The sequence below is a fragment of the Monodelphis domestica genome, chromosome 5 (assembly GCF_027887165.1).
Source record: "Monodelphis domestica isolate mMonDom1 chromosome 5, mMonDom1.pri, whole genome shotgun sequence".
Lineage (NCBI taxonomy): Eukaryota > Metazoa > Chordata > Mammalia > Didelphimorphia > Didelphidae > Monodelphis > Monodelphis domestica.
Genome location: NC_077231.1, coordinates 292,255,265 through 292,269,794, shown reverse-complemented (window position 1 = coordinate 292,269,794; position 14,530 = coordinate 292,255,265). Strand labels below are relative to the sequence as shown.

General features: G+C 36.2%; 1 protein-coding gene across 1 annotated transcript in view; it reads right to left on the bottom strand.

Moving 5' to 3' along the window:
* KCNH8 (potassium voltage-gated channel subfamily H member 8) overlaps nt 1-14,530 on the bottom strand; it is a 406,798-nt gene that overhangs the window by 189,241 nt on the left and 203,027 nt on the right. Inside the window, exons 4-5 of the mRNA XM_001369648.3 lie at nt 11,874-12,001; nt 4,476-4,716 (exon numbers count right to left, since the gene is read on the bottom strand). Coding sequence (XP_001369685.1) covers nt 4,476-4,716; nt 11,874-12,001 — 369 coding nt within the window. The remainder of the gene's footprint in view (nt 1-4,475; nt 4,717-11,873; nt 12,002-14,530) is intronic.

Genomic DNA, 14,530 nt, shown 5'->3' with positions numbered 1-14,530 from the left:
GCCAATGTTTCCATGACCTGAGCTGTACCCTCCCCAGTGTCACTTACCTCTCCTACTGATCTCCTATGTATTCTTGGGCTTGGGAAATATCCACTCCCCCCACCAAAACTTTTGAAAACTCTACCATGCCAGAATTTGACTTGAGGTTTTAAAAAGTTTTTTAAATTTTATTTTAAAATTGTTTGGAGGGGAATGTTGGGAGATTCCAGCTGAATTGTTGCCAGTACTCCACTGTCTTTCATTTATAGGTATCCAAATTCATTTTGGTATCCAGGAAATCTTCTTTTACTTCATCTTTCCTGTGTAGAAGGCATGGGCAAACTCTTGAATAATTATAGATTTTTTTCCAAGAGACTTTGATATGTTTTGGGGTTTATTGCAGTTAGCAGACAGCTTGCATATAAGCATATAAGTAGAATAATTTGAAGCTAAATTTACAACCCCCACTTCTCTCTCTTTCCCCTCCCCCCCTCTCCCCCATCTCTCTGTTCCCCTCACTCTCCCTCCTCCTCCTCCTCCTCCTCTCTCTGACTCTGTCTCTGTCTCTGCCTCTGTCTCTGTCTCTCTCTGTCTCTGCCTCTCTTTCTCTTTCTCTCTCTCTCTTTTTTATAAAACTCTTACCTCCTGTCTTAGAATCAACACTGTATTGGTTCCAAGGCAGAAGAGTGGTAAGGTCTAGACAATGGGTGTTAAATGACTTTCTCAGGATCAAACAGCTAGGAAATGTCTGAGGCAAGATTTGAATTGAGGACCTCCCATCTCTAGGCCTGGATCTCAATCTACAGAGCCATTCAGCTGCCCCCCCAACTCTATTTCTAATGTACCAAGATGATCCTGAACCTAATCAGTTTCTAGCTTGGTGTTTGATATTTTTTTCCCACTACACAACACTGAATGCAACAGTGAAATAAAAGGGTTTTGGAAAATGTTATAAACACCACAATATACTGTATTGCCCTTATTCTAACTAGAAAATATTGATAATTATGTAGCATGATAGTCTGGTTAACTCTGAGATATTCTACTCACCAACCCTACCACCTCAATCTTCTCCAATATAGCTAGAAATATAGTTTTGGACTTTGAATTTGTTTTTTTAACTTGATACTTATTTTTGTAAAAAAAATGTTGATTCAACAGTCTTTTGTCTTTATTGTAGATAGATTAATAGCTGCCTTTCATAAAACACTAATGAGAATTTTTGGTCATGTTGGGACAAGGGATCCAAATCTGGGAGTATCCAGGTATATACATGCTTTGGTCACCTTTGTGTAGAATATTTTAAATAATGGTATAATCTTAATATCCAATTGCTTTTCAGTTGAAGACATCTCTTTATATGAATTTCATTTTCTCTTTCCAGAAAGAGTGGTAAACAAACCTCAAATGCAACAGGGATGCTGGCTACTTAAAGTGTCCTTTTTATGAAACAAGAATTCTTTTGTAATGAGGGATAATAATTTGTAATTTGTTTTGAGAACAAAAATATTTTTGGAAAGTTTTATTATCCTGAAAAAAACTCACACTTTCCACACATTGTAAGTATGAATAAAAACCTAATGGGGTAGTTTTGTGCTCAGTATATTATAATGATGTCATCAGTCATTGGAGAAACAAGGATGACTTGTGCATACATTTACTGAGTCTGTGTCTATATGATTGCCAATGTTTAATACAGTGCTCAGCATATAACATACAATTAATAAATTGATTGATTCCATGTAAGTGGTATGAAAACATTACTTTCTTCATTTAATATTCATTTTTTCAGTTAAAATATTGAAGTCCTACCATAGACACATACCCATTGTGAGACCCTGGAAGATCTTGGGAATGCTTTCTTTAATTTTTCAGAGATTTCTAAGACTATAATTTACAGAGAAGGTAATAACCAAGGTCACACAAGTGTTAAGTAGCAGTGGCAAGATTTAAACTGAGAGACTGGATCAAAATGGATACATGATCCAGACATAAAAGGAGATAGCAGAAGCAAATTAGAATGTGAGGAAGCATACTACCTATTAGCTTTATGGATAGGAGAGGAATTCATGAGTAAACAAGAGATGGAAAGCATTGTGAGATGTAAAATGGATAATTTTGAGTGTATAATATTGAAAAATTTTTGCATAATAAAGTAAATATTGCTTGGACTAGAAAGAAAGCAAGAAATTAGGGTGGAAATTTTCATAGACTATCTCTCAGCTAGAGATAACTTATTGAAAATATGTAGAGAGTTTTGTCAAATTTATGGGAATAAGAGCCATTTCCCAATTGATAAGTGGGCAAATGATATGAATAGATGGTTTTTAGATAAAGAAATAAAAGCCATAAATAACTACATGAAAAATGTTCTAAATTACTATTGATCAGGGAAATGTAAACCAAAGCAAATCAGAGGTTTGGTCTCATATGTATCAGATTCTCCAAAATGACAAAAGGGAAAAATGATAAGTGTTGTAGAAAAGTGGGGTCACTAATGATTGTTGATGGAACTGTGACTTGATCCAACTATTTTGGAGAGCAATTTGAAAGTGTGTCCAGAGAGCTATGGAACTATGTATATCCTATATCTAGCAATACTACTACTGGGTATATTTCCCAAGGAGACTGGGGAGAAAGGAGAAGAACCTATATATTCCAAGATGTTTGCAGCAGCAACCTTTGTGGTGGCAGAGAACTGGAAATTGGTGGGGTGGGGGGAGTTCATCAATAGGTTGAGCAAATTGTGCATCTGATTGTGATAGAGTACTATTGCACCATAAGAAACAATGAGCAGGTTAGTTTTAGAAAAAACATGGAAAGAACCACATCAAACAATGAAGAGTGAAATGAATAGAACCAAGAGAACATTAAACACAGATTTAATATCTGAAGAATAACTTGTAAACTTCACCTTCAGAGAATGAACTGAGAAGTGGAAACACAAAAGACATAATCTACATATTTTGCTGGATGATGCCTTCTGTGGTGGGGGGAAAGGATGAAGGGGGTGAATAAAAAAAAAGATTTGAACTCAGGTCCTTTGTCTTCAAATCCAGCATTAACAATTATTCAGAGACCTGATTCTGGCTCAAAGTCAGTGCCTCCAAAGATGAGCTACAGATGAAATTTCCCTGCCAGTTGAACAATGGCTTCCTAGAATAAAGTTTTAATATAAGTATGTACATTTTATTTTCACCAGATCTCTTATCTTCTTCTTCTGTATATTCCTCTGCCTTTTGCTTATGTGTGAGATTAAAAAAAGAATTCCCTAACATTCCCATTTTCTTTCCCTAAAGGACAAGAGTTAAGATCCTATAATATATGACTTAGCATACATGGTAATGGCACCAAGTTATTTTTGAAACCTTCCTTGTTTGTCATCTGATTTTCCTTTAATCATGTTCTAAGTAAAAATATGATGAAAAAGGGGCAAGTAGAAAAAGAAAGAATATGCTTCTGCCTCAGTTCTCAGCTCTCTTCCACCCTCTCTAATGCTTTTACTTAGAGGTCCTGAGAAAAAGTAGCAGAAACAGGATTAAGAGGTAGCAGGCCTTAGGTGATAGTACTGACCTTGTAGTTAGGAACACCTATATTTGAACCCTCCCTCAGACACTCACATGCTGCCTAATCTTGGGAAAATCACTGAGCCTCTAATCCTTCATCTAAAAAATGAGGGCATTGAACTCAAAGACCTCTAAAAGTCTTTTAGATCTAAATCTATGATCCCAAGATCCATGTCCTTTGACTACTAAATCTAAATACTAAAACATTTTTTTTACTTCAATAACTTTCTACCCATGTGACCTTGGGCAAAGAAATTTCTCCCCCAGGCCTCATTTTCCTTATCAGTACACAAGAGTGTGAGGTTACACAGCCTCTAATGTCTTTCCAACTCAAAATCTGTAATCTTCATCTCTTTTTTTCTAATCCTTCACAATGCTTTTTAAAGCAGGATAGTAATCTTAAAGGAATTTAGTTCCATTCAATCTTGGGAAAGGCAAAAGGGGATTCTGGGAACCCTAGTTCCTAAGTGTGGAGGGGATGCTCTGTCTTTTTTTATAGTTCTAGTTACCATAGTACCTTGGTCTTCTGACAAGATGGCAACTCCATTATTAATTCATTCTATTGGAAACTAGTTAAGGTGTTGAACCACCTTGGTAAAAAATAATTTGCTGGCTGCAGGCAAAGGAGCACATGACAGAACATAAACAAAGTAACTCACAAGTCCTTTTCTTGTATTCCAGTTTTGATGAAATGAGGAGAAAAACATAAAACACTCGCTAGGGTCTATTTGAATAAAGGAACAGTGGAAAAGCTGATGAAGGCAATTTTAAGAAATTCAAATATGTCCTTCTCTCAATTTGCATGAGGGGCCAATTCATGTCAATGCAAATGAATTCTTAGCTCATCCTCACTTCCCACAATAAGGTCTGGATCCATACTCCTGTCCTTCCCTTCCTTTTGTCAGGGGCACCAGGCTGGTCATTTCTTACCTATAATGAACAGAATCTCCACTGCAATGTCGCTGACCGTGGTGCTCCGTGTTGTGGACAGCTCATCATTGCCAATAAAGCAAACGTTGTAAGGTACAGTCACAGCGACATAGAACGTCGCCAACAGGATCAGCCAGTCCCAGCCAGCTTTAAAAGTGCTAAAATGCAAAAGGATGAATTTGGACTTTTTTGCATCCGAAACTTTGTACTCCGGAAATGCTGGTTTATCTACAAAAACATTCTGTAAACAAAAAACAAAAAGAAGAAAAGGAGGAAATCCCATATTAGCTAAAATGGTCACTTGCATTGGATACATTTCTATGAGTACAGTATTTCATGCTTATAAAATCAGTATATCCTAAACCAATTTTCTTCCCTTCCTCCCTCCTTTTCTCCCTTGCTCCCTTCTCCCCTCCCTCCCATCTTCTCTCCCCTTTTCTTTTCCTTCCTTCCTTCCTTCCTTCCTTCCTTCCTTCCTTCCTTCCTTCCTTCCTTCCTTCCTTCCTTCCTTCCTTCCTTCCTTCCTTCCTTCCTTCCTTCCTTCCTTCCTTCCTTCCTTCCTTCCTTCCTTCCTTCCTTCCTTCTTTCCTTCCTTCTCAATGGAAAGAATGGAATATTAATTGTGTTCAACATATTGCATTGAAAATACTATAAACACACCCAGAATCACGATAATAACTTTTGTTGCCTAGAGGAACCAGCAAACATTTTCCTCTGGGAAACTTTTACTAAGGCCACTCACTGATCAACCATGGTGGTGGTGGCATGACAGAGACTCTGATATATAGACTCTTTGGAGGAGATGTCCCAGATGCCTGTCCCGTTGAGGGAGATACAGAAATCTTTCTCTTAGTGGGATGGAAGGGGACTCTCAAACAACCTGAAACCAGGGATGGGGAGTATGGATAGATTGGCTATCTCAAGGGAATGACAAGTGACATTAAAATTGTGTTCAACTCTATGTGGCCTCATTGACAAAGTCCATGGAGTTTTCCTAGAAAAGAGAGTGGAGTGGGTTGCCATTTCTTTCTCTAGCATGTCTCTGTTTTACAGACGATGGCTGAGGCAATAAGGGCTTAAATGACTTGCCTAGTATCATTTATCTAGTAGGTGTCCAAGGCTGTATATTCTTGATTCCAGGTCTGGTGTTCTATCTACTGCACTACCTAGATGTCTTACATTAATAATAAACATACAAAATTAAAATTCAACACTTATTTATAATTATTTAATATGTTGGGGCTTTCAAATGTAACTGCTATAGAGTAAATATCCAACTGACTGCCTAAGTTATATCCTTAACCATACACTGCCATAATACTGGTAAACATTTTTAATTAAAGGCAATTTCACTTGGATGTCCAAGGAGAAATCCACTTGTAAGGTTAGCATCATTCAATTAAGAAACAAAGAGAACTTACTCCTAGAGCCATTCACAATTGGAAATCACAAACAGCAAATATAATTTATATTTATGTTCCAGTAAGTAGCAATTCCATGAAGAACTAAAATCTCATATAAAGAAAAAAACCCAACACCCTAACAACAAATTAAATAGCTAACTAAATAAGACAGAGGGCTTTGTATTTTAAGGGAGTTTTGGAGGAATTAATTATTTTAATAACCAATCTACTTTGAAATCCTTTGTTACTATAATAATGGTGACAGTAGCACATGAACGACTTAATAAATTGCTTCTCATTGAAACATGGTATATCTGGGGGCTTATGTTCTGCTTTATAGCTTTTTTTGAAGTAGGAGATTTTTGGGGTCCCAACAAGCTTTGCCTTATCTGAAAGAACTGAATGATAACAATGTATATGGATACCAGTTAGACCTTGCATAGACTGAGAAAGAAGAAATAATTACTTGAGGCAAATTATTCAAAACATTTAAGTAAGAAAGAAGATGTTCTGCTTTTGTAGATAATTAAGGCCTGAAAAAGAGCTGGGGCTTTGATAAATGCTGAAGCTTTTGGTTGAAATTGTTCCAACTTGATGAACTATATCTCCCATTCTACTATAAGATGAAAGAATATTCTGGAAAACAATAGATATCTAACAACCTGAGAGTCATATGGTCAGAAGCAAACATTTAGCCTGCAAAGAAAGGGAAACATTAAATATAAAGTAGAAGACTGGATTTGAGAGAATAAGATTGAATGATAAATTGGGTAAAAGCTCTGGGTTAACTGAAATCTCCTGAAACTTTACTTTAATGGACGTTTAAAGTAAGAGTATGGGGAGGATACAATATGTGCTATATTTGAGGATCCTTAAAGATATTTGAGGCTCACCGAGTAGCTTCTCCAGGTTGCTTTCAAAAACTGTAGTAAGATACAATGAACCTAGAATTGTTAATCCTCTTGGAAATCAATGAACCAATCAATCAACAAGTTTGTATATATCATATATCAATGTATTATATATTCAATTATTTCATCTGTAAAATGGGAAAAAAATAATAGCGTCTGCCTTATAAGGATTGTTGTAAAAATAAATTGGGATAACATATGCAAAACATTTTGGACATGATAAAGCACTAATCAAATGCTTATTATCATTATAATCCCCAACACTGAATTTACTTTGCATTTAGTACATATTTTTTTTCCTCCCCATTTCATTGTACATTCTTTGAGGTCACTTGCATTTGTATTCTAGAAAATAGCCTGACACATAACAGAGGCTTAAAAATGCTTTTAAAAATGGAATTATGTATAAAATAGCAAATGTTGGTGGTCTCTTCAATTCTGAATGAAACAGCCTTACAGTTCATAAAAAAGTTTTTTTAAACTTAAGTAAAAAAACTCATTTAAACATAATTCTAATTAAAAAAATTGACTGCATGCCAAGTGCTGCATGAGTTTTGAAGAACAATCCCCTGAAGAAACAATGATGATTGTCTTCCCATTCCCCAGGACATGTCAAAATGTCATCAAAGACATTTCTGATGCAAAATCAGCCCATGTATGCAACTTTCAGAGAGGAACCATATGCTTTTGGAAGAAAGCAGAGAAAGAATGGATGAGAGGTTATTTATAACCCTCAACAATATGGAGTTTGTCTAAAGAATAATGCAACAAAGTCTTCTGGATTTTTGTTGCCCATTATTTATTGATTATGATAAATATTTATTTAGTGCCTACAGTGCTGTGACCATGTGCCTCTCTGCTTTACATAGCATCCAAATTCAGGAAATGAATGACAATAACAAGTCAAGGTGACTGAATTCCAAACCTCCATCTATGTAATTTACATGAACACAATATGCCAAAGAAGTGGACCTCTAAATCAGCAAAGGTTTATAATTCAGAAATAAACTGATTTCTTAAATCATTGGGCAGGGTAAAGACAACATGCACAGTCCTTTATGGAGAAGATTCCAGCACTGTTCTGTAAAAAGACTGATTTCTCTGGTCCAGTTTGAAAAGGTTCTTACATCCTTTATCTTACTCCTTGAATGATATGAAGTCCTATTAAGCTAGAAAGGCACCAAAATGAATCATTCCAAATTTGTAGGTAGGGAAACAGATACAGAGAAAGCAAACTAATTTCTGTGAGTATTAGTGGCAGAGACAATTAGGACTAGGAAGGAGAAGCACCATATTCCTAGTGCAATGATACTATTCTGGAACTAGATGGGACCTGAGAGACATCTACTTTAAGGTCTTTACTTTGTAGGGGTTGAGTGAGTGAATGCATGCAGCATGCATGAATGAATGAAAAGCATTTCCTAAGCTTTTACTATGTGCCATGCACGTTGCTCATCTTGTTCCATAGATACAAGTACAAAATGAAGAAAGCCCTCACCCTCATTGGTGAGTTAAGGAAAAACTGAGAAAGACTTCTTGGATGTGGAAGTATAGATTATTCCTACTTTCGAGGATGCTAAGTCTTGATGCTAGATGGCTCAATGGATAGAGTATTGGCCCTGGGATGAGGAACACATCTTCCTGAGTTAAAATCCGGACTTCAAAATTTACTAGCTGTGTGACCCTGAGAAAGTCTTTTAAGCCTATTTACCTCAGTTTCTTCATCTGTAAAATGACCTGAAGAACAAAGGGGAAAACTATTCCACTCTCTGCAAATAAAACCCTAAAAGTCATCACAAAGAATCAGACATGACTGAAAAATGACTGAATCACAAAATTGTCTAAGCCTTTAAATTTTAATAAACAATAAAAATGGGTGGGGAATATAAGGTCATCTTGAAGGTAAAGATTGTTTCAATTGTGCTTCTATATCTCCGATGCTTGGCAGAGAGTAGAAACTTAATACATGCTTATTGATTGACTGATCATTCAGGAATGGATTTTTCCAGTTTAGACTTTATATCTTAGGGGTTTCCATCCTCAATGTCATGGACCCCTGTCATAATCAGGTGAAACCTATGCATTCCTCAGAATAATCTTTTCAAAGTCATAAAGTAAAATATATAGAGTTATAAAAGGAAACTCATTAAATTAAAATTAAAAATAAAACCACACAATCATAACATATTGAGAGTCCCTGATTGATCATTTTTTCTTCCTCTACTTTTTCTAACTTTGTGACTCAATAGTTCACAATAATCTCTGTTTTACTGTATTTAAGCTTAGTTGCATTACTCTATGCAATTATTTTCTCATTTTTGAGGTCTCTCCTCTCATTTGAGCATAATAGTCAGAGACATTAACTATCAATTTTGGCACCCAGAATCAGTGAATGAATCACAACCTCAAATCTGCTTTTTTTTTTAAGATAAATTGGGGCATTATCCACTGTGATCAGAGGTACTATGGCAATGTTGGGAATGATAGGTTGATCTAAGGAGGAGCTTGCATTGGGTATAACCATTGGAAAGAGGAGGAAAAACACTATTTGGTAGCTTCCTACTTTAATTAATTAGTCTTGCTAAATGACACACTTAGTTGTTTCTATGTTCCTGAATTAATGAATGTGATTTTGGTATTCTTTTAATTTCTGTGCCCTGAATGACTGACTCTAGTTAAAACTATGAAAAAGAATCATTATATACCCCTCATCTCACTAGGTTGTTGTGGGAGAAATGATTTATAAATTTAAAATTGCAACAGAAATGGAAACTATTGTTAGTCTAGTCACATTTGATCAAGCCTCAATTGTCTCCTCTGTAAAATAGGTTCAATAATCTATGTCCCATCTATCTGAGGCAGTTATTGTGAGAATCATCATGATTTTGTAAACTATAAAGGGCTATGGAAATGTGGGCTGGCAGTATCTCCATGGCAGGGCTTGTTAACTGGGAATCCTCATTTGCATTTAGAAATTATTTAATACCAGCTAAGTTGAAGTTCATATTGAATACACTTAAATAATTTACACCAGCATGTGACACTGCACACATGGACTTCTGAAGCTTTTTAAATGACTAGCAATTAAACACATTAGCTAAACAGTGGGAGTTGGGCTTTTTTTGAATCTAATTTTAAGTAAAGGTTGTTTAAAAAATCCCCAATATAAAGAGAAAAATGACATGTTCAATGAACAAATTTTAAGCTAATGTAATAGGGAAAATGAACTGAAAGTTTTACATGATCTTAGTTTTCATGGTTAACTGTTTGGCCATCTAAATTTTGCTCATAAGCGTGCTGCATGGCTTACTTAGCAAAAATTACACATGGTGCCTTTCTATTCCCCGCCTTCTTCTATTATGGATGCTAGTTCTAATACTGCCATAAAACTTAAGATTGAGGAGTGCAATTCACTAAGGAAGGAAGGGACTGTTTTGTTTTTATTTGTATATTAAGTATTTAGCAGAGTATTTGGTACAGTAAAAACATCTAATAAATGCTTATCTATTGATTCATCCATTCGTTCACTCACATGATCCATGGTATAAAACACTTTTGTTAGCCTCAAATCCATCCACATGGCAGTAGGAAGAAGTAGTCATTCAGACATGTAGTCTACTAAGGAATGAAATGTTCTTGGAGTGCATCAGCATAAATTGGGTCCCAGGAATTGTGACTATCTATTGAGTAATGGGGTTACCTCGTGACAGCCTCAAACCAACATCTCTTTATGCTCTTCAAATGGTAACTTGCTACAAGAAGGCTCATATTGATAGCATTTTGATGACAGATGTCCAACCACGTTCTATGCTTCTACAGCTAAGCCCCACTTAGGAAACAGGACTGCAATATGATTTTGGTATCATAAACTATAAATGAGAGAAATAAAAAGTTCATGTGGAGCTATGAAGATTTGTTTTGAAGACATGCCGATGATGAACTATCAGTTTTTCAAAATTTTTGTCTGACACACTGACTAGTCCCCCAATCCTCTCAAGAAAAAGGAAGTAGGTGAGAAAGATGTCTTGAGTGTTTCTCATCTCCACAGGTATCCAACATGATATTAGGGCTGAGGTTCTATCCGATTTTGAATTTCATTTTTCAACCAATAAGCATTTGTAACATTTTCTTTTTTGGCTGGCTTAGTTGTTACACTTCAAAAATCACCAGAATGACTGCGGGCCTTTCTAGGAAAGTGTGAAAGTATTACTTGGGTGCTTAAATACAATCTCCCCATTTACAGATTGTAAATCTGTTGTGATAATTTAGCCATTGAAATTAGAGATGCCAAAGACCTTTAAACATTTTGGTTTCAAATTGTTCCATATAAGCAAATTTGAGAAGGATATCCACTCTCTCAACCTTGTCATTTTTAAACAACAAATTCAGTTGTAAAGTTAAGAAAGATGGAACATTGGAGAAAAAGGTAAATAAAAAGTATTACTGAGACACATGTATTTCCTGGAGCTTTTTGGAGATATATATCAGGTTTCCCTAAATATTTTTATTTCAAAATTGTATCATTTTATAAACTGCAAGACAACAAGTCCAATGTCAAATGTCAGATTGTACTATGAAATTTCCATCTCTATTTTCTGTAAAATATAGAATTAAAAAAAGTATTTAATAGAGTAACTATTTCAATTGAGCCATGGACCCTCTGGCAAAATTCATTAAGTGAAATTAGATAAGGGAAAAATGGATGGAATGAAAATTAAATTCTAAGAAATTTCAGTCTATAGTTGTGGTTTAAACACCCACAACAATTACACATGTATAATGTGACTCTTTGTATTATCCTGTTCTATAAACTAGAGCCAAAAAAGCATGACCACAGCTGTCCCACTCCTCTATTGTACTGGATTCTGATAATATTCTAATCTCCTTGCAGAGATAACACTGACACCAAGAGCTGGTCTTCCGGATTTTCCATATGACTGCTGACCTTTTCTAGTTCATTCTTTAAAAGAAATCAGAAGCCTAGTTGTTCAGTGAAGGCAATAACCAACCAGGCCGCACATTTTTTTCCTCAAGCAAATAAAACATTCCCCTGACAGCCTTTGCTCTGTATGCTCAACACCTACATTATTGATTTTCAATTTGTTCTTTTCTCTTCTTTGCAGGTGTCCAGAGATATGATAAAGGACCGCTCGGCTCCGTCTCCGGGCTGTGTCAAAGTGGGACCCCGCTCTGCCTCTTCCTTTGGGTTTGTCTGTAGAAAAACAACACTCATTAAGTACAAAAAGTCCTATTTGAGTCTACAAACACCAGAACAATTTGATACAAGTACTACATGAAGATGTATCATATAGGTGTGTGTTTGTAGCCACCAAAGGGCATACCACTTGCCAGATTCCACTTTAATTAGGATCTTTTTCATTTCATAGGATTATCGTTTAAGAGCTGCAAAGGACCTTAGACATTTAATAAAACTCACTCATTTTATGAGTGAGGAAATTGAGGCACAGCTAGGTTGTATCTTGCCCAGATATATGCAGCTAGTATTTCAGACAAGATCCTAAATGTAGATGTCCTGACATCAAATCCATTGGAAGAAATATGACTAGCTGAGAGATAAAAAGAGGTTAAGACTTCATTTGAATATCAGTACTTATTCTCCAATGGTTATCTTGCTCTCATAAATAATATTATCTAAATAAAAATAATGCAAAATGTTGGAAAAATTTCAAATTCAAACAACTAGATCTTTTTTGGTATCCTCCCCTTCCTCCATTCCATCCTACTGAACTAACTAGTGGCTTTGGAATTTGTATTTAAATGATTTTCCTTAGATGGATAGTTTTTAGGCCCCTGTAGAATAATGTACATCATTGACCCTAACCCCAAACCTTCCATTCTTAATCTTAAGGATGATGGATTCAGATTCACAGGGCCTGGGTTCATATGCTAGCTCTATCTTTGCGACTATTGGCAATTCTTTATCTCTTTGGCCTCAGTTTCTTTAACTGTAAAATGAGAAAGTAGACTGGATGGCCACTGAATTCCCTTCTCACCTTAAATATCGAATCCTATGATCTTTCAAGGATCCTCTGAATAATTATTCTCCCATGTCTGAACTGACATGCACACATCCAAAATAGTATTATTCTAAATCCTTTCTTTCCATCTTAGAATCAATACTGTATATTGGTTCCAAGGCAGAAGAGCAGTAAGAGGTAGGCAATGGGGGTCAAGTGACTTGCCCACAGTCACACAGTTAGGAAGCATCCCAAGATATTATAAATAATTTAAAAAAGTAAAGATGATGATAATAATCAATTATGTAATACTTATGATATGCCAGACATTGTGCTAAGCACTTTCTTTCTTTTTTTTTAAACCCTTACCTTCCGTCTTGGAGTCAATACTGTGTATTGGCTCCAAGGCAGAAGAGTGGTGGTAAGGGCTAGGCAATGGGGGTCAAGTGACTTGCCCAGGGTCACACAGCTGGGAAGTGGCTGAGGCCAGATTTGAACCTAGGACCTCCCGTCTCTAGGGCTGGTTCTCAATCCACTGAGCTACCCAGCTGCCCCCGCTAAGCACTTTCTAAATATTATCACATTTTGATATCACAACAACTTTGTGAAATGGGTGCTATTATTATGTGCTTTTTACAGAGGAGGGAACAGGAAACAGAGATTAAGTGACTTGCTCAATATAACACAGCTACTAAGTGTATGAGGTCTGATTTGAAGTCTTCCTGAGTCCAGGTGCTTTGAGTTTCATAATTAATCTAATAAACATATTTCATTCCTATCCAAGGGTAGCTTTTATGCTATAAATAGATATTCAACTATATATATAATTTATATAAATATAAATATAAATAAGGTATGAAGAGATATTCAACTTTAAATTATTATAAAATGCGTACATATTCAAATTTTATATGAAATATTATGTTCTTCTGGTTTTATTTCAGAATTATTAAAACCAATAGTTACTAAACTGCCTCACATTTACAGAACACTTGAAATCTAAGTCAAACACAGTCCTCACAGCTGTCCTATGAGTCTGGAAGCATAAATATTATCCTTAATTTACAAGTGCTGAAACAGAGCCTCAAAGAAATGACATGAAGCAACCTGTGTATTGTCACATAGCTAATAAGTACAAGGAAGAGGGCGTTAGAGCAGGTTTGCAGAGGCATGAGGCTAACAGGGAGAGAATTCTAGAATGAGAAAGTAAGGGAGAGACAGTTAACTGAGCCTCAGTTTAGGGGTCTCTCTCTGGTTTTGACCTGGAGAGTCAGGCTGCTTTTCCTTAGTGGTTGATACTGCCCTGAATTCCCTATCCTGTTTTGCTGTCTGGCTGCCATACTGCTCGGCTACTCTGCTGCCCTGCTTTGCTTTGCTGATTGGTTTTATCTACTAGAGTTCCTGGTGATCCTGAACCATCTGGCATCTGATTGTGAGACCAGGCCTGGGTCTTTTTGGATCTAGGTCCTTCCCTGGGTCCTATCAGGCTTACACAGACCCATTCCATAAAAACAACTAAGGGGGAGGTTAGTTTAGCTTAGTCAAGATCAGGGACTGGGGGTTTAGGTGGTTAGGGAGGATTCGAGTAGGAACATCACTCTGAAGAAATCTCTGGAGAGATATTAGATCCTAGGGTATTAGTTAGACAATTAGCTTTAGGTTATCCCATACCCTTCTACCTCATTCTTTTTTTATTAAGACCTGCTTTCCACTTCACTGAGTGATATGTGTGTGTGTCATCTTAGAGTCAGGCTCTGCCTGGT